The sequence below is a fragment of the Ctenopharyngodon idella genome, chromosome 2 (genome assembly GCF_019924925.1).
Source record: "Ctenopharyngodon idella isolate HZGC_01 chromosome 2, HZGC01, whole genome shotgun sequence".
NCBI lineage: Eukaryota > Metazoa > Chordata > Actinopteri > Cypriniformes > Xenocyprididae > Ctenopharyngodon > Ctenopharyngodon idella.
Window position 1 is genome coordinate 14,114,601 of NC_067221.1, and position 22,290 is coordinate 14,136,890.

The 22,290-nt window shown below is 37.0% G+C and overlaps 2 protein-coding genes across 5 annotated transcripts; both read left to right on the forward strand.

The window, feature by feature from the left end:
* The first annotated feature begins 2,387 nt into the window (after positions 1-2,387).
* On the forward strand, positions 2,388-10,595 carry nck1a (NCK adaptor protein 1a). The gene is made up of 3 exons (XM_051914894.1): positions 2,388-2,541; positions 7,160-7,860; positions 9,603-10,595. Exons 1-3 carry the CDS (start codon positions 2,508-2,510, stop codon positions 9,795-9,797), a joined length of 930 nt encoding a protein of 309 aa, XP_051770854.1. The 5' UTR covers positions 2,388-2,507; the 3' UTR covers positions 9,798-10,595.
* A 326-nt stretch (positions 10,596-10,921) lies between these two features.
* hltf (helicase-like transcription factor) lies at positions 10,922-22,258 on the forward strand. Of its 4 annotated transcripts, none has more exons than XR_007932934.1 (25): positions 10,922-11,162; positions 11,370-11,501; positions 11,629-11,786; positions 12,140-12,306; positions 12,413-12,546; positions 12,650-12,732; positions 13,350-13,421; positions 13,519-13,710; positions 13,790-13,864; positions 14,530-14,578; positions 14,750-14,860; positions 15,427-15,474; positions 15,578-15,673; positions 15,751-15,842; positions 15,945-16,088; positions 16,896-17,034; positions 17,676-17,811; positions 17,899-18,078; positions 18,166-18,278; positions 18,517-18,698; positions 19,020-19,139; positions 20,155-20,267; positions 20,364-20,580; positions 20,666-20,746; positions 21,887-21,929. XR_007932934.1 is itself a non-coding variant. In XM_051914827.1 (25 exons), the coding sequence occupies exons 2-25, from the start codon at positions 11,414-11,416 to the stop codon at positions 22,031-22,033; spliced, it is 2,901 nt and encodes a 966-aa protein (XP_051770787.1). In that variant the 5' UTR covers positions 10,935-11,162; positions 11,370-11,413; the 3' UTR covers positions 22,034-22,258. The 4 variants fall into 4 exon arrangements, 3 of the variants coding, with proteins under 3 accessions (XP_051770804.1, XP_051770787.1, XP_051770796.1); XM_051914827.1 differs by having other exon boundaries at positions 10,935-11,162; positions 20,364-20,544; positions 21,887-22,258; XM_051914836.1 differs by having other exon boundaries at positions 10,935-11,162; positions 11,412-11,501; positions 20,364-20,544; positions 21,887-22,258.
* Positions 22,259-22,290: the final 32 nt, after the last annotated feature.

A 22,290-nucleotide genomic window follows, 5' to 3' on the forward strand; every position in this document is an offset into this window, starting at 1 on the left:
CAAGCGTGTGTGGCGGCAACCAGGTGAGGAGTACAAAGACAAGTGTGTATTGCCTACAGTCAAGCATGGTGGTGGGAGTGTCATGGTCTGGGGCTGCATGAGTGCTGCTGGCACTGGGGAGCTACAGTTCATTGAGGGAACCATGAATGCCAACATGTACTGTGACATACTGAAGCAGAGCATGATCCCCTCCCTTCGGAGACTGGGCCGCAGGGCAATATTCCAACATGATAACAACCCCAAACACACCTCGGGTAAAGGTGATGGACTGGCCAAGCATGTCTCCAGACCTAAACCCTATTGAGCATCTGTGGGGCATCCACAAACGGAAGGTGAAGGAGCACAAGGTCTCTAACATCCACCAGCTCTGTGATGTCGTCATGGAGGAGTGGAAGAGGACTCCAGTGGCAACATGTGAAGCTCTGGTGAACTCCATGCCCAAGAGGGTTAAGGCAGTGCTGGAAAATAATGGTGGCCACCAATTTGGACATTTTCACTTAGGGGTGTACTCACTTTTGTTATTTTTTAATAATTTGGTTTTGTACTTCAACCTACAGTATTTCAATTAGTTCATTTCTAATTTTCATTTGGTCAGTTTTTCATGTAATATTTATATTTTATTTAGGCTTCATTTTGTCACGCACAGGCTTGGACGCAATGACCAAAACTGAGGTAAAACTCAAACAGGTAGGTATGTTTGCAGATATGTCAGTAACAGAATGCATAAATAGGTAAGACTGGTAGACTTGTATTGTTGACTTTGAGTCTTTGTCTTATAGAATCTTTGGAGCACACAAACATAAGGGGACAACACTGAGACAAGGGATGACTGGAATACAACTTGGATGACATAATGAATGGAAGATGACTTGGATGAGGTAACTGCAGTAGTTAGCAAGGTAGTCAGGAACATAAAACAGGCAAGAAGCATGGCAAGTAGTCTTGGCAAAGCCTCATTGAAAGACTTTGGCATAGACCCCTCTTCATGGGAAGACCTATGACCTTGCCCTAAAACGCTCAGCGTGGCACCTTGCTGTAACCAATGGGGCCACGCTCTCAGAGCAAAGAAAAAAAGGGCTGCACGCAAAGCCCGAGCAAGCAACAGTCAAATGGCAGAGAGCACCCCAGCTCACTTGATCTGCCCACATTGCCAGAGACACTTCCGGGCTCGAATTGGCCTTATCAGCCACCTGCAAACCCATGTTTCCCATCCCTAGACGACATTGGATCAAGTTGTTCATCTTCTTAACGGAAGGGCGAACATATAGAATCAGACAAGGTCAGAAATGACTGAGGGAGTGTGTGTTCTCTATCCACCTTATTTTTCAGTTAAGAGCGGGCACGATAGCTGTGGCCATTTGTAAGTTTAATGTCTGGCTTTCGGTGTCATTCACTTCCAGGTATTTTTAGCTTTACAAAACAGCTCGTTATGCTGCTTGATATTGCAAACTGGTATTTCTTACCATATTATTTTAATGTATTGTTTTAATTATAAACATGCTGGTTTGTAGTGCAAACAGTTTTACAGTTTACTGCACTTGATATTCTTCTCATTATTTCCGTATGGTGGCTAATAAATTGAAAGTCTTGCACATTCACAGAAAAGTTCCAAGTTTGTGTGGTTAGGTGCCAGGGAGGATGATGGGAAATGCAGTCCGTGACACATTTCAATTAACGTTTTAATAGTTTTAGTTTCAGTTGTACTGCTAGAAAGTTAAACATTGAATGCACTGTAAGTCTGCTAAATGTGTACATGTTAATATAGAATATGTATCAATCTTTAAGTTACATTTATGCATTTATTAGCATAAATATAATCTATAAGCTAGACTCGGAAACGAGCAGAAGTGAAATGCAAAAAAATATATTTTGGTAACACTTTATTTTGATGGTCCCCTTTAGACATTCAACTAACTATAAGTAACTTTGCAACTACATGTCAACTGTCTGCTTAATGATGTTCCCCCAACAAACATTCTACTGACTATAAGTAACTTTGCAACTAAATGTCAACTTATTTCTACTAACCCTAACACTGAACACTAACCTAACAGTCAACTACAGTCTACTAGTAGTCTAATAAGAGTTAGTTGACATGTAGTTGCAAAGTTACTTATAGTTAGTAGAATGTTAGTTAATCAGCTTAATATCATTTAAGTTGAAATGACTATACAGACAATTTGATTATACTTTAAAATTTAATGCAACAACTGAATTTAGGGTTTTAAGTTGAAATAGGTGGAAATGATTTATAGTGTTGTGATGTTACATAGTTGCCTTGAGTTTCCACAGAAGACCATGTAAGTGTTTGAAGCCCAGCTAGCCTCTACAGAAAGGACTCCTTGACAGCCATTGGTTAAGGACAGTCATGTGTGTGGGGTGGAGAGTCGCTCTGTCAATAACTCTGGACTTTCAGGAAGTTCTCATGGAATAGCTGCTGCTCTGTTACAGAGAGAGAAAGAGAGAGCGATAGTGTGTGAGAGAGGGGGCCGCTCGCAGAGCTGGGAATGGATATGGCCAACCTTTTTAAACACTTCTTTCGTGAGTACATATTTATTATCTTTTCCACTGAAGTACAAATTTCACTTTTGCTTAAAGTTGTTGCCATTGCCCTGCATGTACTGTTGGCATATTAACTTACTCTCTGAAGAAAGAACCATTTCTGCGAATTTCTTCATACTTGATGTAATTTACTTGTGGTTTCAGCCCTTTGTAACTGTCCTTCTGTTTATCTTACCCTCTTTGCCCAATATGATCAGCTTAAAGTGGGCAGATAAGGATTTCAATGACTGTATGTGCAAAAATCCCTGTCCTCACAGTCTTCAGAAATATTGTTCAGCTTGTGATTAATCAGAATATGTTTCTCTTCCATTATATTAAAAATTTAAAAAAGTTATTATGAGTTTAGTGCTTAATGACACGTTTTTGGTTTCTTGTGTGTCTCTTGGTTGTAAACCTAGATGAGTCACTCATATAATGTCATACGCACAACCGCAAGCTCATTGACATACATTTTACAGGGCATTTAGGCTACACTCAGGTACTTCAAATACTTTCTTTTTTCTATAAAATTGGCCATAAGAGAGGGTGGAAATAGCACCAGGCCCTTCAGGGTAGCTTGGACAGTCTTAAAAAACAAAAATCAAAGCAGAAACCCATGAAGGCCCCCTCAACCTCCTCTACTGTCAACTTGAGCTGCTCTGTGAAGGCGGCCGGAAGCTGTCTAATTCAACGCAGATTTCTAGCGCAGGAAAACAGAAGGATGTGAGGCAGTGAATAATTGAGGCCTTTGACTTTGGGTTTCTTTCTCTCTCATTACGTCCTTCTTCCCCTTTAACGCATTCAGGATTTCAGAGTGTTTTATTCCCCGTATTACAGTGGACAAGACAGTGGGGTGTCGTGACTTGGCAGACTCAGTAAAGGAGCGGATCTTGGAGGACAAAAGAACAGTAGCAAGGGACAGAACACTTCAACAAATGAGAATCCTTATTTGCGTTGCTTTTTTTCGCACTTGTTCTGTTTGCTCACTTTTGAATAGCTGGACTTAAAAATTCGGGAAAAGAGAGGAAAGATTGCAGGCTGCTCTGATGGCCTCCTGCCAACTCTCTTTCTTGCTCTCTGTGTCTGCCTTTCTTTCTCTCTCTGTGCATTAGTATGCCGTGGAAGTTCAGAGAGGCTATTGTATACCAAACGGAGGCGTGACCGATTCCTGCACAAATGGAAAATGTCTCAAGTGTTATTTGTGCAATTTTGTACTCAGAATACTGTTGTGGAAAATTAGCCACAAAACAAAATATATTGTCGGTTGAAATGAGAAAGTAAAGAGCAGCTGTGAGGTCAAAAGTGAACAGAAACACATGCTGAAGTTCATCACGGGTTTATATTTGTGTGGATGCGAGTGTTGCGTCGCTCTGAGAATTAACGGCGCTACCTTTGCTGACAGCTCTTAGACGCTACATCTGTTTGTGAAGAGGCTATTTGTCTTATGATGTCATTGGTGGAGTGAGCTCAGCCCGAACAGAAACAAAGGCAGGGTGATTTGGCTGCGTTCTCTCGGTTCCTGTCATGGATTCGAGAAAGCAGCTTGCCACGGGTCACGTTACATTGATAATCACACTCAGCTTTATCAAAACCTGGGCTGAGCGAGATATCTCATTCAATATTGAGGGCAGATGATAACAAAATTAGCTCAATTCAAAATGTTCTGTTGTGTTTCATGGGAAAAATGAAAAATTGGAAAAAAGCCACATGCAAACTTTGTCAAACATATGCAAACTAATTTCAAACCTGTTACAAACCCTATAATCATTGAATCTCTGTTCAGCTTTTGGGTTGAACTCTGAAGAACTGAAGACTTTATGACAGTCTCTCAGTGCTGTTTTAATATATACCTGTGATGCCAAGGTTTTTTCTTTAGGAAGAATTCTGCCTTATCTCTGCTTTTGAATGTTTTTCCGCATGTGGAAAACTGGGAAATTGACTGGAAAGCTGAGCTGCCGTTATTCTGGCTGTCAGAGGAAATGAAACAAAAGCAGACAGGACATGGTGCCTCAAGATCCGTCCTTGAGTCACGTCATAAAGACAGTTAAGATCTGTATGGATCCTGCTTTCATTACCGTTGCCTGGAATTTCCATTGAAATAAAATTTCGACTTCATTGGCTTTTCCACACATCCACATGATGGTTTTACCTCTTGCATTGACCATGATAGTGATTTATCACTGACAACTTGTTTTCCCTCCAATTTTATGCCTGTGACTTTTATGTTTCCATGGTTTCTTGGAATATAGCAGCTGTTATGGATGAGTTTGGAAAGTCTGATTTTGATGGAGCAGATGAGCTCTGTAATTCCATACATATGAATGAGTTAACTGGATCATGAGGCTGTTTTACATTTCAGTGCTCTACCCCATTTTTTGTACTAGTGTTTATTTTACAGGAAGCTCTTCTATCACTCTTCTGCTTTTTCTTCCTGTTGTTGTTCATGGATAGGCAAAAATGTGATTTCCCTTTCATTTGGAGGGGTGTTTCTTTTTTTTAGCCATTTCTCTGACATTCTTATAAGTTAACTCCCATATATGGATCTTCTTGGGGAAAAACAGATCTTTTATTAAAAGTTGATGATTGAGTTTGTGGAGTGTTGTTTACATTAAATGCCATTTACATACACCTGCAATATGTTTCAGCTAAAAGCCTATTCAACAATTTGGGATTCAAATTTTGGTTTCAACAATGGATAAAAAAAAACATGTTTCTCTAGAAACCCATCAGCCTGTTGTTCTTCAGAAGACTTTTCTGTGAACTACTCAATTGAAAGAAGAGATCAAACTGGATCCAACCAGTAGAGAGAGAAGTGGACAGCCCTGCTGCACAAAAACAAGATGAGAAGTCCATCAAACAGCCCCCTCACTGGTGCTCAGCTGGCAGCTTCATTGAAAAGTACATGTCAAATATCAGTTTCATCAGCAACAGTGAAGAAGAGAAGCCTCTGGGATGCTGCTGGCCTTTAGGCAGGGTTTCACAGATAAAGTTTATTCTGAAACTAAAATAAATAAATAAGAAGTTGCGCTGTTGTGGGAACCGTTCGATGGCAAGGCCAGTGAGAAATGCCCTGAAAAGCCTGTGGGAAGTGCTGCAGAAAGCATGAGATGAAACTTCAGTTGAATATGTTAACTTAATTTAATGCATCATTGTTGAACAAGTATTTCATAGCGATTCCTAACTTTCATTACAGTAGTGTTAATCTATATTATGACCCACATTTTTCTGAAAGGAAAAGGAGATGTTGACAGCACTGGGTGTGTATTTTAGCATTTGTGTAGACTCACAGACTCTTTCAGTGGATTCAGGCCCAGATGTTAAACTGATCAAAACGGATGTTTCATTGCCTAATCGCTAAATTGGAATTCCTCTCTTTTGGGATCAGGGAGTATTTTCCTGACTTGATTTAGTAGTCATGTAAAACAATTTATGCGAGATGGTAAACCTGTCAAATGTCAGTTTGTCAGTGTTTAGGCTACATTATTAGCATACTCAAGTCATGATGAAACAAGATGATAGTTGTTCTAATGATGTGCAGGTTTTAAGTCTGTAGCACTCAAATAATTATTATGAGTTTGGCTGTCAGCTGGTCTGTGATTGTGCAACAATATTACTGTTATTGTACCAGTGAACCAAAAGTGGAACAGAGGGGGAAAAATGATTTGAAAATGAATTTTTTTTAATTAATTTTTGTTTTTTCTTATACATTTCACATTATAAATTGTATATGGTTAGTGCTGTCAAACGGTTAATCTCATATATTATGTAAAGACAAACTTTTATTTTGGATGCGATTAATTGCGAATAATCATTTGACAGCACTAAAATATATGTTTTATGTTTTTAGCATATAAACGAGTTATACTGTATGTAATGTTCCGTACCATGGTGTGAGATCATCAACTTGAAACCCAAATGCTTAATTGTTTTAAAATTAGTAATTGGATCATATATAACTGTCCCATTTTGTCTATATTCACTCTGATGTACAGTACCATTCAAAATTTTGGGCTCAATAATATATTTTTTTAAATTGATAAACAGTCATTTATAATATTATAAAAGCTTTCTATTTCAAATAAATTATGTTCTTTTGGACTTTCTATTGATCAAAGAATCCTTTAAAAAAATGATTCAACAAAAATATTAAGCAGCACAACTTTCAACATTGAAAATGACAAGAAATGTTACCTGATGAAAGGATCATGTGCCACTTAAGACTGGAGTAATGATGCTGAAAATTCATCACAGGAATAAATTTAATTTTACTTGTAAAATTATTTCACAATATTACTGTTTTACTGTATTTCTGATCAAATTAATGCAGCCTTGGTGAGCTTAAGAGACTTAAAAAATATCTTACCGATCGCAAACTTTTGAATGGTACTATACTATATTTTTATTACTTTTATGGGCTTCGGATTTAATTTCAGAGGGGTTAAAATAAAAAAAAGTCTTGTTTGAGGATTAATTGTATAATATCAGTATATATTAGTTTAAACGTGACCATTTCTATGTGGCACATTATAAAGATTAGTTAAGTTTCATAATAGCACATTTGTCAAAAAACAGTCCATATGCTCATATTAACAGTAAAAAACACTTTCTATGACTGCAGGGATTGGGAAGGTGAAGCAGAAAGGCTGTGTGCGAGATTTGCCCTCCAGCGGAGAGAAATATGACAGCGATGAGCGACTGTATGACCTCAACCTGCCCGCACTGGTGAAGTTCAACTACACCGCAGAGCGGGAGGACGAGCTCTCTTTGGTGAAGGGCACAAGGGTCATCGTCATGGAGAAGTGCAGCGACGGTTGGTGGCGAGGAACCTATAATGGCCTTTCTGGGTGGTTTCCCTCTAATTATGTCACAGAGGATCTGGACAGGACAATGAGGGGCGATTCTATGAGCTCTCTCAATGATAAACTGGCTTCAGTGGGGCACAATAACAACGGCTCTCAGGTTCTGCAGGCTGTACAGGCACTTTATCATTTTAGCTCCAGCAATGTCGAGGAGCTGAGTTTCAACAAAGATGAACTTATGTATGTGTTGGAGAAACCTGAGAATGACCCTGAATGGTGGAAGTGTAGAAAGGAAAACGGGCAAGTAGGTTTAGTGCCCAAGAACTATGTTACAGTTGTACATAAAGAACTAGGGAATTCAGGACCACCTACTTCAAACTATGACATTAAGCCCTCTATGGACGGAAAGTTTGGAGGAAAACAATGGTACTATGGGAAATTGACACGGCACCAGGCTGAGATGGTCTTGAACCAGAGGGGTGCGGATGGTGATTTCCTCATCAGAGACAGTGAGTCTACGGTATGTAGACTCCAAACGTCCAAACTATGTTGTTTTTAGTATTAATTTAATTTTTACTTTTTTTTTTTAATCAATATAACCAGCTTCTAGCGGTAGAAATTGATTTTTTTTTTTTTTTTTTTGCATATTTATTTATTTAAGTATTTTTTAAGTATAAAGGCCCATTCACACCAATAATGATAACTATAAAGATAAAGATATAGTTCTAAAAAATCGTTCTAAATATAAACGAATAGCGCTGTTCACACCACAGCTGTAACGATAACAACATAGAGAAACGACATCGTTGGGAACACTTTCAGAAGGATTTTTTCCAGCTGTTGAACAATAAAACACTGACAGCCAATCAGAATCCATTCTAATTTAGGGCTTGTGCATTTAAAATGGCAGACTGCAGAAGTTAAAGGGATAGTTCACCCAAAAATGAAAATTTGATGTTTATCTGCTTACCCCCAGGGCATCCAAGATGTAGGTGACTTTGTTTCTTCAGTAGAACACAAATGATGATTTTTAACTCCAACCGTTGCGGTCTGTCAGTTGTATAATGCATGGCAATGGGAACTTCATCTATAAGAGTCAAAAAAACATGCACAGACAAATCCAAATTAAACCCTGTGGCTCGTGATGACACATTGATGTCCTAAGACACGAAACGATCGGTTTGTGTGAGAAACCGAACAGTATTTATATAATTTTTTTACCTCTAATACACCACTATGTCCAACTGCCTTGAACATCCGGTTGGTGAGGTCTGAAAACGCGCTCTGAGAACGGAAGTGATGTCTCGCATGTATATGTCCATGAGTGCGAGCGATCACTTCCGGCATCAGAGTGCATTCAGACCTCACCAACCGGATGCTCAAGGCAGTTGGACATAGTGGTGTATTAGAGGTAAAATACGATATATGATATAAATATTGTTCGGTTTCTCGCACAAACCGATTGTTTCGCGTCTTAGGACATCAGTGTGTCGTCACGAGCCGCAGGGTTTAATTTGGATTTGTCTGTGCATGTTTTTTTGACTCTTATAGATGGAGTTCCCATTGACATGCATTATACGACTGACAGACCGCAACGGTTGGAGTTAAAAATCATCATTTGTGTTCTACTGAAGAAACAAAGTCACCTACATCTTGGATGCCCTGGGGGTAAACAGATAAACATAAAATTTTCATTTTTGGGTGAACTATCCCTTTAATCGCTGAAGTCCAGAAAAAAACACCACTGTTTGAAAAGTCATACTTTAAAGAAAATGGATATATGGAAAACATTGATCATACCCTCGGAATAAATGATGAGAAGTATTGACAATGAGATCATGCCAGGCTAGCAAACAACAGTAGCATAAAATTACCTCAGGTATCCAGCGTTAGTTTCGACAACATTGTCTTGCTTCATTTGAAGTTTCATTGAAAAGGACAGGCATTGTTGTTGTTGTTTTTTTACCACTATATTGACTTCGTCAGCTAAATTCACTGTTAGATTAGCACTAGCTATTCACTTGAAACATAGCGTGCTGAGGACATCTGCTGGTTAAAGCCATGTAAATACAAAAAGAACAGCAAAAACATGTTGTACACACTTTGAAACCGCAGCGCGTGAGCTTAGAATAAACTGACTGTTATTGTTCGTTGGTGTGGACGCAAATATAGTTATTGTTCATGGTGTGAACAGGCCTTAAGTCACAAACAATTTATTTTGTGTTTTGTTATGAACACAACATTTCATTTTTTACTTTCCAGCCAAACGACTTCTCCATCTCTCTGAAGGCAGTGTACAAGAACAAGCATTTCAAGGTGCAGCTAAAAGATGGACTCTACTGCATTGGTCAGCGCAAGTTCAGCTCCATGGAGGATTTGGTGGATCATTACAAAAAGGCCCCCATTTTTACTAGTGAGGAGGGAGATAAACTGTACCTGATTAAAGCATTAACCTGAGCCAGGAACTACAGACTCTGCGACATCTAACCCTGTCATCAATCAGCAACATCATGAAACTATGTTGACTGTGCATTGGGAGAGTGTGAAAACTCCTTTGATTAAATGTTAATGTTAGTGTATTTACAATTACATACAGTAAATATGTGTTTGATTTAGCATTGCTCCAATTTGGGATATTCAGCCAATTTAAATGCAAACTCCAGTTAATATCAGGATGATAAGCTATCTTTGTAATTGTAGCTTTTCCAGTGCAGCAGTCCAAAAAATAATTTCACTTGCTTTTGTATGGACTTACATAGACTTCTTGTGATTGTTCAAGATACTTAAAAGGTGGAGAATGAATGAAATATCACTGCAGTCATTTTTTTTTCACTACATTTAATTTGTTTCATTTAATATCAAGAGCCCCTCAGAGGACAGTGAGAGAATGGACACAGTACCTTTAAACCACATATGTGATATAATTTTTACCTGATAAAAATGTAAATTGTATTTGCAGCATTGATTTCATGAATTCTCATGCTATGTTGTTCTTTTGCCCGTGCCAAAACTTTCTTTTCAATCTACATTGTTGTTGTTTTTTTTACAGAGATCATATTTATATTCCCATAGTCCTATCAGAGCTCAACCCCACCCCCCTTTTTAAATTTTTTTTTTCCTTAACTAATTTGTAATTTGTAACAACTTGTAAACTGTGAATGATGTTTCCTTCCACAGTGAACTTTTTAGATTTCTTTTACTTATTTCTTGACTTCATAAGTGTAACTTTTCAAAATAAAGCATAGCTACAAGTTTTGTCCTAATTTAATGCATTTAAAGATTCTGTAAATGTATTAATTACAAAATGTGCATACAATATAGGTCTACATATAATTATGAGGTGTATACAAAAACAACAAAATATACAAACTAAAAAGTCAAAACTACAAAGTAACCGTAACAAGAATGTTATATGCTTTCTGGCTCCTTTATTCAAAAAAAAAAAAAAAAAAAATTAGAATCATGTAATTATTATTATTATTATTATTCATTTATTTTAGAAGCGATGAGAAAATCTTGTTTTATTTAAAAAGCTAAAACATTAATATATTCAAAAGATTTGTAGTGACGACAATCGCCAGTCTTTGCTGATTGGTTCACGTGACAGTGACGTAAGGTCTGAATCTGGCGCCGGAAATAAGCATGCAATTTCAAAACACTCGCGCCGTTGACAGACGTCACTGAAGCTAAACTTGTAGTCAAGAATGACAGCTGAATTATAATAACCCGGTATATAGCACTTCAATATTCATTGCCCATGTAGCATTTGGATTTGGATCAGTTTAGAGCAATCCTTTATCGTACTGGAGTCTTGATCCGGAGGTAAGTGTGGCCTGCAGCTAAACAGTTTAACTTAATACACGAGAGCGTGTTCGCTTGTTTTGAACAATTCATTCTAGTTGGATTAAGCAGTTTACTATTTACAATTTATATTACTAATAATTGTCATCATATGTACTTAAATGTCTTGCCTCTGCTTCTCTGCTTTATTATACATTCGAATGGCGCTTTGTTTTGATTTTTGGTTAGGACCTGACACAGTGAAGTTTCGTGTTTGTGTTGTGATCGCAGACATGCAGTCATCAAACAAATCAACAAACATCAGTCCCCGCACTGCTGCTCACCCTCACAGCCCCTCGACCAGCGCCTCGCCACGATACGGTGAAAAACAGCACGTCAAATAAATATGTTTAATAATCGCCCCTAGCTAATTACAGTCTTAACTAAAAACCTTTTTGAATTGTTGTCACCCTTAACATCAATTATGATGCTTGTCATCAAACTTCAGCTCTTATAGATTTCATGGATGTTGGCCGCACAGAGACCATATCCCAAGAAATTGCAAATCTAACAGAAGATGCAGGGCAGGACCTGGAGGCAGAGGAGAGTGTTCAGATTGGATCAATTCAAGGCTCAGTTGTTGGTCTGCGCTACTACACTGGAACGGTATATATATATATATATATATATATATAACTAATTCAACTCATGTCCACACAGCTATATTTCTTTTGGGTTGTGTTCCTGGTAACATAATATACAAGAATGCAGTATTATTTATTTCAGTACAACATGGTTTTATATCTTCACCATGAACTGTATTCTCCCGCCATCTGTACCCGCTTAATTCTTCTGACACCCTTATCACCTGACAGGAACAGGTGTTCTGCGCACCTGTCCCACCACACAGTGTATATTGCCCTCTAGTGATTTTAAACAAAACACAGAATAATTCTATTATGGCTCATTCAATCTCATTCAATAACAGGAATATTGTGTGATTGTGACATGTGCTGTAGGTCAATAGAGGAGAGATGGTGTCTTTGGTGAGAGAGCCGCACAATCCCTATGACCGAAATGCAGTGATGGTTGCCAATGTGTATGGCAGTCAGGTGGGGCACATCAAGAAAGAGCTGGCAGCCCCAATGGCCTACATTATGGACAACAATTTGGCCAGGGTGGAAGGGTACTGTAGTTTCTTCTTCTTTTCTACAAATATTTTTTAAGTATGCTACTGATGTTTATTGCAAATTGATTGCAACAGATCTCTTCTGTGTTTGATCTCTTAATAGGGTGGTGCCCTTTGGGAATACTAATAAATTCACAATGCCTGTGATCCTCACATTCTGGGGCAAAGAGGAGAACCGAGAAGCTGTGCATAATCAGATGACACGCTGTGGTTTCAGACTTGGCACTGACCTCAAAGGTTTTTTTTTTGTTTTTACAGTGTATGCATGACATACATGGCATTCATTTATTTATTCACTACTTATTGTTCTTATATGATTGACATTATTTTATTCTCTTAGGAGGTGCTTCACAAACATATTCGGGTAGAAATCTGCTTGGATTGTCCTCAAAAATAGCTGCCATTCCTTTGACTGTAGAAGAGGTAAAATTATTGCGACAGATGTTGGCTATAAGATGTCAAAATAAATTATTGTTATTTGTGTGATATGCTTTAGTATGTTAAAATCTAGATCAGTGGTTCTTAACTGTTTTATTTTTTATTTTTTGTTTATTTTTATTTATTTATTTTTACATTGGACCCAACAAGGCACTAACAAAATGTCTGTAAAATCAAACATAAAATATTAATACTATTCAAAATTACATTTAAATTACAAATAACCATAAATATTCTTGTTGCAAATATATTTAATGTAGTATGTATCAACCTTTTTTTTTTAATGCATAATTTATTTTTATCGGGTGCAAACCTGTTGACATCAACAACAAATAAAATGGGAAGCTTTTTGTCTTTCCTTTTAAAAGGCAATAAGTCTGTTTTTTTTTTTTTTTTGCTGTTTTAGCCATGCCCATTTATATGATTAGTTGCATTTAGTGTTAATTTAGTATTATTTATTATTAATTTAGCATGGTTCCTTGCCATTTATGGCCAAACAGTGCTGTAATGCACCAGTTGAGAACCACCAGTCTATATGTTTGATGCCTTTTGTATAACTTCAATAAAATTGCTAATAAAACTTTATTTTTATGTCATATCAGCTGAAAAATGCCTTTGACAAGCTCTTTGATGATTTGATGGAGGATAAAACCAGAGAAATGGAGCCAGCTGAGGTGAGCAGAGACAGAAAGAACACAGCTGTTTTTTTTACTGTCGATCTCATCCATCCAAGTGACTTACAGATGTCTGTGTTAATGTCTACCCGTACAGGCAGTGTGCACTCCTCTGCTCCCACATCAAAAGCAAGCGCTCTCATGGATGACCTCTCGTGAAAACAGCAACGATCTGCCCCCGTTCTGGGAGGAGAAAAATGGCCTTTACTTTAACGTTCTCACAAACTTTGCAGTGAAGGAAAGGCCATTGAAAGTGCTTGGTGGGATTTTGGCTGATGACATGGGGCTGGTGAGATGATCTTAGACTTGTTCTTATAGTGCTCAATATAAGTCCTACAAGTGCTCAGAACTTTTATGCTGTGTTTCAGGGCAAAACCCTCACCACCATTGCCTTAATTGTCTCTAATTTCCACAATGGGAAACCTCTTCCACTGGAACAATGTGTAAGATGCAGATTAAAATATTTCTTAAACAGATAAAGCATGTGTGTAAATGACAAACAAAAAGTTAAATGAATTTAACTGATTACTATATATGGAAGCTTGTTTCCACCACTGAATAAAAGATAAAAAAAAAAGGTAATTGCGACTTTTTTTCTTGCAAAGTCCGAATTGTGAGATATAAACTTAATTCTGACTTCGCAATTGCGAGTTATAAAGTCAGAATTGTGAGATAAAAACTCGCAATTCTGATGGGGAAAAAAGTTGGTATTTTTTCCCTCAGAATTGGACTGTATAATTTGCAATTGCAAGTTTCTATCTCACAATTGTGAGAAAGAAGTCAAAATTGCGAGATATAAACTCCAGACAAAAAAGTTGGAATTGTGAAGAAAAAAAATGTCAGAATTGTGAGTTTATATCCCATAATTGTGAGTTTATAACGCGCAATTCTGACTTTATATCCCGTAATTGTGAGGTTATATAATTATATAATATATATATTTATATAATATTAATTCTGACAAAAGAAGTCAGAATTGTGAGATAAAAAGTTGCAATTACCTTTTTTATTTTTTATTTAGTGGTGGAAACAAGCTTCCAAAACTATAACCTTGCATGTATTTTAGCCAGAATTTAATGATGAACATATCAAAAATACAACATTTCAGGAAGGATCATCCATGCCTTCTACTACCAGAAAGAAAGCAGCCTCAAAAGGTAAAAAATGTCACAAATGTTATACATTTGTAAAACTGCAATTCATCCTAAAGTGAAGAAGCTACATTTGTAGTAGAATACTGACACACACACACAGACACACAAATTATATATATAATATTTATATATTATATATATAATTATTTTTTATTTTTTTTTATTTTTTTACAGAGAAAAGTGGAAACCGTGAAGAGGAACCAGTGGGGTCATCCCCATTGAAAAGACAGCATGATTACAATGTCATTGTTGACACAGATGATGAAGATGCACCTCAGAAGAAAGGTTGGTTTCTCTTTTAAGTCTTGATGCAGTGTACAAATGTCTGGGGTTGGTAAGATTTTTTTTTTAAATATTTTTGAAAGAAGTCTATTATGCTCACCAAGGATCCATTTATTTGATCAAAAATGCAGTAAAACAGAAATATTGTGAAATATTATTGCAGTTTAAAATAACTGTTTTCTATTTTAATATATTTTAAATTGCAATTTATTCCTGTGATAGCAAAGCTGTCCACTACAGCCTTCAGTGTCACATGATCCTTCAGAAATCATTCTAATATGCTGATTTGTGATCAAGTAACATATAAAAATAACAATTCTTATTATTATCAATGCTGAAAACAGTTGTGCTTCTATCATCATTTTTTCAGGATTCTTTTTTTAATTTATAAAGAACTGCATTATTTTTTGAGCAATTTAATGCATCTTTGTTTAATTTCTTTCCCAAAAACTTTTAAAGTATAAGTCGCTTTGCATAAAAGCGTCTGCCAAATACATAAATGTAAATGTTAATAATAATTGTTAATTTTGTTCTTGTGTCACTTATTTGTGTTTTTTTTTTTTTTATAGCAAAAACCACAAAGAAAACTGCTAAAAAGTCTGCCAGCACCAAGAAAGGTACCCTTACTTCCTGTCCTTTATTTTTCAGGTAAAATTAAAGCAGATTTGTTAGATATGTTTTCAATCACAACTGACTTCGTTCTTGTTCTTTCGTACACAGGAGTGGTTCTGCTGGATGATGTAGACTTTGCTGCCGCTCTGGAGTGCACTTCCTCACAGGCTGTGCCTACAAAAAAGCGTGTGAAGAAGAGTTCTGGTGGGTGTAACATTAATGACCATTTCTTCATTTTGGTAATGAGAGAGTTTTATCAATCTGCTTTGTGTGGGTTGTAGGCACTGGTAGGGGCCCATCTGGAGCCAGTGGGGGCTCAGGGGCCAGAGCCACTTTGATTGTATGTCCTCTGTCTGTCCTTAGTAACTGGCTGGTGAGTGTTGAAAATCTGCCCACTAAATAAGCTTTTTTTTTTTTTTTTTAATGCAATATCATGAACTCACATTGCTCTCGTTTGTACTTCGTATCCTTCCAGGACCAGTTTGAGCAACATATCCGAGCAGATGTCACATTGAAAGTGTACCTGTACTACGGCGCTGAGCGCAGCCGATCTGTCAGCCTTCTGTCTGGGCAAGATGTGGTTCTCACAACATACAATGTGCTTTCATCAGATTTTGGAGTGAGTGGATTTAAAACACAGTCCTGCTGTTTTTGCTGCTATGACATTGTCATTACATGATGCTGAGCCATGCTGGGGGTTTGACCTGTGAATTTTTTTAAGTTATAAAAATAAAATCAATTTGCCATAAAAGCTTGGCAGAGTGCTATTTGCACTAAGTTAGATAGTATTTGCATTGTGTAAATAGTGCAAAGAAAATATTTTTAGTGTGTGAAATAGTAGTTACATGCTACTTCTACTAGTGGCAGAAGCTATTTGCGTTATTACATTATAAAATGGTATGCAGTAATAACAAATTCAGTGTATATTTATTAAAACGATTCTATTATTCCATATTGGATCTGCTGATCTGTATAAGTGTCCTTGAAGGTCCAGGAAGGAAGCCACGGTAAGAATATGAGCTGCACACGTCACCGCCGATATACCAGTTCATCCGATCAATGTGAGGACACCACATCCCATTTCATTTATAAGCCTATATGTTAAACACTTTATTCTTACTATTGAATACAAATTAGGCACTTTATTTCCAAATTTTTTCTTAATTTTTTTATTTTAAAATAATGATGGGATTGGGACTGGAAAGAGAGGGATTTGAATCTAAAAGCATTAAAGCTAAATTCACCGTCCTTACACTTCTTGACACTGTCCCAGTTATTGGCTTCGTTTTTTTGTAATTTTGTCTGGCTGAACTAGACACTAGTTGGTGGAGTAAGTGTAAATAGCCTCTGCCAACAAGACGGGTGTAAGTAGACAAACTTTGGACAATTGGTGAAATAAAAAAAAATAACTTTGACCCCCCTGCAGAATAAAGCCAGCAGTCCTCTGCACCAAGTGAACTGGCTGAGGGTGGTGCTGGATGAGGGTCACGTCATCAGAAATCCTAGTGCACTTCAGAGCAAAGCTGTACTGGAGCTCCAGTCAGAGCGCAGGTGGATCCTGTCTGGTGCGTTCACTTAGGTTACATCATTACTTATTATTTCATCGTTTACATTGTTTTAACTGTAAATATTACCAAAAGGACAGATCTTAAAGGGTTCGTTCTCCCAAAAATGAAAATTCTGTTATTTATTACTCACCCTCATGTCGTTCCAAACCCGTAAGACCTTTGTTCATCTTTGGAACACAAATTAAGATATTTTTCTGATAGAGTGCAACATCACTTTCACTTTCAAAACCTGGAAGCGCTGCACTGTGTTTACAATGTCAACAGCGTAGGAGAATGACAGGGAAGATAAGAAATTGTTGAATAAAGTCATTATTTTTGTTTGTTTTTTGTGTACAAAGTATTCTCGTCGCTTCATAACATTAAGGTTTAACCACTGTAGTCACGTTGACTATTTTAACAATGTCTTTACTATATTTCTGGGCCTTGAAAGTGGTAATAATGTTGTAGTCTATTGAAGGTCAGAAAGCTCTCGGATTTTATCAAAAATATCTTCATTTGTGTTCCAAAGATGAACAAAGGTCTTACGGGTTTGTAACGACAGGACGGTGAGTAATTAATGACAGAATTTTCATTTTTGGGTGAACTAACCCTTTAATGCCTATTAAGTCGATGTCAATCATATCTATTTTTACCTTCAGGAACTCCCATTCAGAACTCTCTAAAGGATCTGTACATGCTGCTGTCCTTTTTGAAGCTGAAGCCTTTTGATGTGAAGGAGTGGTGGAACAGGATAATTCAGAGACCTGTGACCATGGGCGACAGATTTGGACTAAAGTATTGTAACAATAGCTGTGTCCCAAATCATATACTTTCAATGCATTGAATTTAATGAACTTCTCTATATCGTATAACTGTTATCAGGAACTTGCAAGCGCTGGTAAAGGGGATCACACTGAGGCGCACTAAGAACAGTAAAGTGGCTGGGCGCACGGTGGTACAGTTACCCGCACGGAGAGTGTTTGTGCAGCATGTGACTCTCTCTGAGGAAGAGAGGGAGGAGTATGAACAGGTCAAAAGGGAGGGCAGGAACATTGTTGGCAGGTGGGTGCAGTTTTGCTACAGATTTGAAGAGCATCGATATTACATGAAGGTTTAAAGTCAGACAACAAATAACATTTATTTTTACAGGTATTTCCAAGAGGGAACAGTCATGACAAACTATGCTGACATACTGGCCATCCTGGTCCGTCTGAGGCAGTGCTGCTGTCACCCCAGTCTTGTGGGCAAATACACAGTTGCAGGTATAAATTAGAGATTAGACAGTCACTGATTACATTCAATTAAATGTTGTTTAATTTAAAATTAAATTATACTAATAATTCAAATATTTTATTAATATGATAAATTAAATTATATTTTATTAGATAAAAATAAAAAATTCGTATTAAATTAAATCATTATTAAATAGATTCTAAGCTTTAACTCCAATGCCACAGCAGCAGCGCCCTAATCATTTGTGTTGTGATGGATCTGTGTTAGGTGATCCTGGGACCCTCAGCGAGCTGCGGGAGCGTCTCATCAATAAGATCACGTTGGTGCTGAGCTCTGGCTCAGACGAAGAGTGCGCCATCTGTTTAGACTCCCTACGTCAGCCTGTCATCACCTACTGCGCTCATGTGTACTGCAGGCCCTGCATTTGTGAGGTCATCCGCTCAGAGAAGGTAAGCATTACTTTAGTATCTCACATTTTTGCTGAAGACTCCTGTATCGGATTGTCTAGGGCTGTCACGATTCCTCTAATAAATTTGAGTACTCTATTTTTAAAAAATCCTTGATTGTAATTTGCCCGTGTCGATTATGCAGAAAAATACTGGAAGTGGAATCGGACAAGAATCTGTGAACCGCATTATTCAAACCTTTGCTCTGAGTTTGCATGTTTTGATGTCCACATGTTCTTGTTCAAAAAATGTTGATGCATTTCTATTGTAAAGAAGTGGCCAAACATTAAAGATTATTGAAATTATATTGTTCCTGTCTCACAGGAGCAGGCCAGGTGTCCTCTGTGTCGTGCTCAGATCAAGACTAAAGAACTGGTGGAGTATCCTGGAGAAGAAGTGGAGGCTCAATCAGCAGCTGGGGAGAATTGGCGATCAAGTTCCAAAGTAACTTTAACATTTATGCATCTAAGGCTGTTTTGGGGTTGTTGTTTTTTTTCATGTGATGTTTATGGATGGGTCAATCTGAAATCGGACGTAACTCAAAGGGAACTAAACAATTGTGTTCACTAATATATAATTTACTTGCTACTAAAGCCCAAAGTATACTTTGGACGTCCGCATACTGTCTGTGTGAGGTCATTTTCGTCATCAGGAGTGTCCTGCGAACACAGTCCGTGTGCAGACCAATTTTTCTGTCCATGCGTATGGTGCGCACACAACAGCGCATGTGCGAGTGATTTGAGCGCTCGCAGCCAAAGGAGTATACTTTGAAAGGCTCGTGGACTTAATTGTTTATAAATAACTAAACTGTTTACAGACATTTCAAATAAATACTCGATTCATTAAAGAATCCTGAAAAATGTATCATGGGTTCCTCGTAAGTATTAAGCAGCACAACACTGATTAATAAGAATGTTTCTTGAGCAAAAAATCAGCATATTAGAATGATTTCTGAAGGATCATGTGACACTGAAGACAGAAAATTCAGCTTTGCCATCACAGAAATATAAGTTACATTTTACAACATATTCAAATAGAAAACGGTTATTTTAAATTTGTAATATTTTTACAATATTACTGTTTTTATTTTATTTTGATCTAATAAACAGCCTTGGTGAGCATAGGACTTTTAAAAAACATAAAAAAATCTTACCAATCCCCAGCTTTTGAACAATAATCTACCTTTATATTTTTTAACCTTGCTTTCATGGTTGCATACAGCCCAAAATTGCAGAAAATTCAGTGGACACTCAATGGGCATCATTTTGCATTTTTGTGAAAAATAAATAAATAATATGAGAAATTGCTTCAATAAGGCACTCAAAGAATTACTTTTTCTTTAATAGTGCTTAGTAAGATGAGTAAACATTAACACTTTAGTTTCTTCAGAGGCTGAAGAGACATTTGTGTTGGTCATTATGAGCAGCCATTTTTCCATAAACTGCTTTTCTTTATGCAGGTGGATGCTTTGATGAGCAACCTGTTGAAGCTTCGCAATGAAGACCCCACTGTGAAGAGTCTTGTGGTCTCTCAGTTTACCAGGTTTTTGGATCTTTTAGAGGTTCCCTTGAGGTACAGTTTTCATCCCTGTGGCTACTATAAACTACTACATACTGGAAAAAAGTAGCCGTTAGTAGTTCAGTGTGCTGTCTCTGCTGCTGTCTGCAGGGAATATGGATTCTCTTTCACTCGACTGGATGGCTCTATGAATCAGAAGACCCGAGCAAAGGCCATTCAGGACTTTCAAGACTCCTCTTCAGGAAGTCCCACCATCATGTTACTGTCACTTAAAGCTGGAGGGGTTGGGCTTAATCTAACTGCTGCTTCCCACGTCTTTATGATGGATCCAGTGAGTTGAATTCTCCCAGTCCTGGTTTGATTCTGTGTACGTACATATATCATGGGAATAAATAGAAGCTTACACACTCAAAGAGCTCATTTGTTTGTCTTTTTTTCTACTGTTTGTTCAGGCCTGGAATCCTGCAGCAGAAGATCAGTGTGTTGACAGATGTCATAGATTGGGCCAGAGTAGAGATGTGGTGATCACTAAGGTACAGTCTTTGATTTATGCCATGGCAGGCGCACAGAGGAATGTTAGCGGCTGATCCCAACGGCTATTATTGCACGCCTAGCATTTTTTCTCAGTGGTAACATACAGTGCCAACAAATGCAACAACATGTTAATGAATTCTTTATTAGCTCGTGGCTACAACTCTTAACATTAATGAGGGCTCCAGATAGACTACAATTGGTCACAATTTAATTTTTTTTTTTTTTTTTTTTAAACTATCTGTACAGTTGGAGAATACTGTTACATTTTAGAGTGTGATTCTTCCTGAACCAGTATTAAAGGGATAGTTCACCCTAAAATGAAAATTGTCATTTTTCACCCTCATATCTTTCCAAACCTGTATGAAGAATGTTGGTAACCAAACAGTTTTGCAGACCATTAACTTTAATTGTAGAGACAGAAAAAAAAAAAACACACCACAAGACATTTCTCAATCTTCTTTTATCTTCATCAGAAGAAAATAAGTAATACAGGTCTGGAATGCCATGAGGGTGAGTATACAATTTTCATTTTTTGGTGAACCATCCCTTTAAGCATGTTATTTTTTTTGTTGCACAATAAACAGTGAGCCGTGAAGCCTGATTAGACTTGTGAACCATTTCCCTAACAAATCACTTAACAAGCGAGTTAGTAGCTTGAATCAGACCATTCTCTCAATTGATTATTTCATTGACTAAATTGCGAGTCATATATTTTGAATTTCTATATAAAATAAAATTCAAAATGAACTAAGAACCATGATTTAAGTTTGTGAGACTAGTGTAACTGTCATTAAACAATTGAATTGATATTGTCTAGTATACTGAAGCCAAATTGTAAGGTTGGATTGACTAAAACGGAGTAACATTTTGAAAATAATCAGTCTACATTTGACTTTCAATCAGGAATAAAGGACAGACATTTACTTGGCACATCAGGATTATTAGACTAACAGTATCAAATTAAAATAAAATTTATATGAAATACACCTTGGTAAATTTCTAGTTTACATAAACTAGCATCTTTATCCAGCTATTAAGGGTTTATATTGGATTATCAGGTCAAGAAAGTTTAAAAAAAAAAAAAAAAAAAAAGTTGACAAATGGAAAAAAAATAAACCTCTTTCATGTCTTCTGTTTAGTTTATTGTGAAAGACTCTGTGGAGGAGAACATGGTGAAGATTCAGAAGAAGAAGCAGGAACTTGTGGAGAAAGCTTTTGGAGTGAAAAACTCACAGGACCTAAAACAGGCACGGATCGATGAGATCCGAACCCTCATGGAGATTTAGTTCTACCAAGCTAACTTTACTGCAGTTCATTCATTTCAGACTATTTACTTTATCAAAAACAGCAATTTTTTTTTTTTTTTTTTTTTTTACTTTTTTGCAAATTGTTCAATAAGGTTTTCTTCATACACTATCTATACAATGTCTGTATAACTTGTTCTAAACAATGTTTGTCTGTATGGTTGTTCAAACTATTTTTATTACAATAAACACCATGCAGTCAGTCTTTCTTTGTGCATGAAAACTGGCTTCAACCACAG